A 2,459-nucleotide genomic window follows, 5' to 3' on the forward strand; every position below is an offset into this window, starting at 1 on the left:
TGCAGATCAAGAATATCGTCTACCACGCGGTCAAGGACTCCCTCTGCTGCCTGGAGGAGGCGCTGGAAGAGAAGTGAAGCCGCGCCGCTCCTCGCCGCCCTCCCCGCCCCTCCCCAATTGATCTCAACCTCGAACGTAACGTTAATCGCTAAGTTCCGCATTTAACTTAAGATTGCGCCGGCGCAGTCGCGCGGCGGCGGTGTGTGTGCAATGTAAATTAGTCTGAATATGGTGATATCGTTGAGACGTGGATGTTTTTATGTTCCTTAAATGATTTACAAAAAAAACTTTTCAAAGTTTCAGCTTAATTGTAGTTAATAGTGTATGTAATGTGTAAATTGACTAATTCGAATTCCATCGAGTACATATTAAGAAGTAACTTTTAAGTTATTGTATTGAAGTGAAAACGTATTCGCTCGAAGCATTGTACATTGTTATGTGTAGATAAGTTTCTCCTATAATATTAGTTTTCTCAATTTGTTTGGTATGTTACAAAAGGCATAGTTAAACGAGATATGCGACAATTTTATTTTGTCCTTATTGCTGCATTAGACGAAGCATGTTTTTTTGTACTGTGTATATTATGTACGGTTATAAGTTGGAATAAAAAAAAGAAGTTTATATTAGAAGTTGTTTTTATTTCCCTTAACATATAAATATGAACGCTAGGTAGTAAAATATAGTTGCGTTTGTAACCACTTTTAACGTAATGCACGCTGCATTCATGCATAAAGAAAAACTGCTTCATGTCTTGTGCTATCCACAGTCGTATATAACATTAGATATAAATTCTCTCGGCATATTTAGCCTGAAGAGAAACTTTTATTGAAAAAAAAAACGGATATTTGTCGTTTATTTTTAATTGGAACACAAAGATTGTGTGCGGGGTTGCTGTGGAAATCCACTACCGAAATGTAGTTATTTAAAGTCTACTACAATGAATATCATAGTACACACAATGCCATTCTTTTTGTCTCTGCAATATACTGCAGTGATTACAGGCCGAGTTTCAAATATATAGAGGTGGCATAGCACTTTACTTAAAACATTTTTCACATCATCACTAATATCTTGTTAAAACGTCTTACTGTTATAAATGCGAAAGTTTAGATTGATAGATGGATGTTTATTAGATGTTGTGGCCTAAACGGATCTACGTGAAATTTGGCGTAGATGTTGAGGATGGTCTACAAGAACACATTTCAGTAATTTGTATGCAAATTGTGGCAAATTAAACTAAATATTACTAATTGTATTTTATAAATGTTTTTAATTCTCATAGAGGTATTATATTAATTGTAAACGTGACCAAAGTGTATAGAAAATAGAGTCAGGGTCGTATAGATCATTACGAAAAAACTTTATCAAAATAGAGGACATTTTCAGAAAAATCAAAACAACCAACATGGCAAAGAACTTGCCTGAATGTCGTTGTCTATGGTTTCATTTTTCTTTATTTACATTATTAGAGGAAAATAATTTGATGTAAAAAAACACAAATTTCTTAATTACAACATTTATTACGACTTACTAATACAAAACATATAAATTAACATAAATTCCTTATAAAATTACATAAAAATTATTAACAAATATTTCAGTATGGCCTTATTTGTAATAATAATATGCCATCTAGCGTCGGGTAGTTAAACTATCAAAAAATTAAAGGTCTTACTAGTACCTAGTACTAATAGTACTTTTGAACGCAAGATGGCAGTATACTAGAAAAATTATAAAGTTCATAAACATCAAACAGGTGATTTCGCACTTGTGGAGACTGGGGTCTTCAATAGCTATAATTTAAGCGCAAGTGTGTTAAAAAAATTAGGTTTTCGACTATTTGTCCATGCGTCCAAAATAATGTACTGTAATGTGTACTGTTTAAAATACCTAATGTTGTATTAGCCATCGCTGTGACATAAGCAAATAACCAATTGCATTGTTATTTATAACATGAATCTTTATACAACATGTCCCGAAATTTAACGATAAGCTGGTACCCATGAATGGTCAGGGTGATAACTTTACTGGGAAAAAAATTAAATCCAAATCTTTTTGTTTTAAATTTATCTTAACTATTTTCAGAAATGTAATGTGCTACCTCGCCATTTGATTAAACACTGTCGCTATGAATATGAACAAATCCCTCCAATTCTCTCAAGCTTTTTGAAAATGTGCTAAATATTCCCTTCTAGTTAAAGATAGTACAAGCTAAAGAAGTTTGTCGTTTGAAGAAAACTAATCGCACTTTCTATTGTCAAAACTCATCTACAGAACAACCCTCTGTCTAGTTATCGCTGCTTTGTACAGGACATATGTTATTATGTAAGTCCACGACTAGAATATTTTTTAAACATATTTCCAACGCTGTAGCGATACGGATGCGGACTTTAGGCAATACAGATCTATTTAATTTACCGACCATGAACAATATTGGATATCGGATTTTTCTTTTGTTT

The 2,459-nt window shown here is 33.0% G+C and overlaps 1 protein-coding gene across 1 annotated transcript; it reads left to right on the top strand.

Moving 5' to 3' along the window:
• Positions 1–626, top strand: LOC106099225 (lysine-specific demethylase 3A-like; the record flags this gene model as incomplete). The annotated part of the gene is given in 1 exon segment (XM_013277691.1): positions 1–626. A coding segment is annotated over 1 exon segment (77 nt), but the record flags the coding sequence as incomplete, so codon positions are not given.
• Positions 627–2,459: the final 1,833 nt, after the last annotated feature.

This window comes from Papilio polytes, unplaced genomic scaffold, assembly GCF_000836215.1.
Source record: "Papilio polytes unplaced genomic scaffold, Ppol_1.0 DF824135.1, whole genome shotgun sequence".
NCBI lineage: Eukaryota > Metazoa > Arthropoda > Insecta > Lepidoptera > Papilionidae > Papilio > Papilio polytes.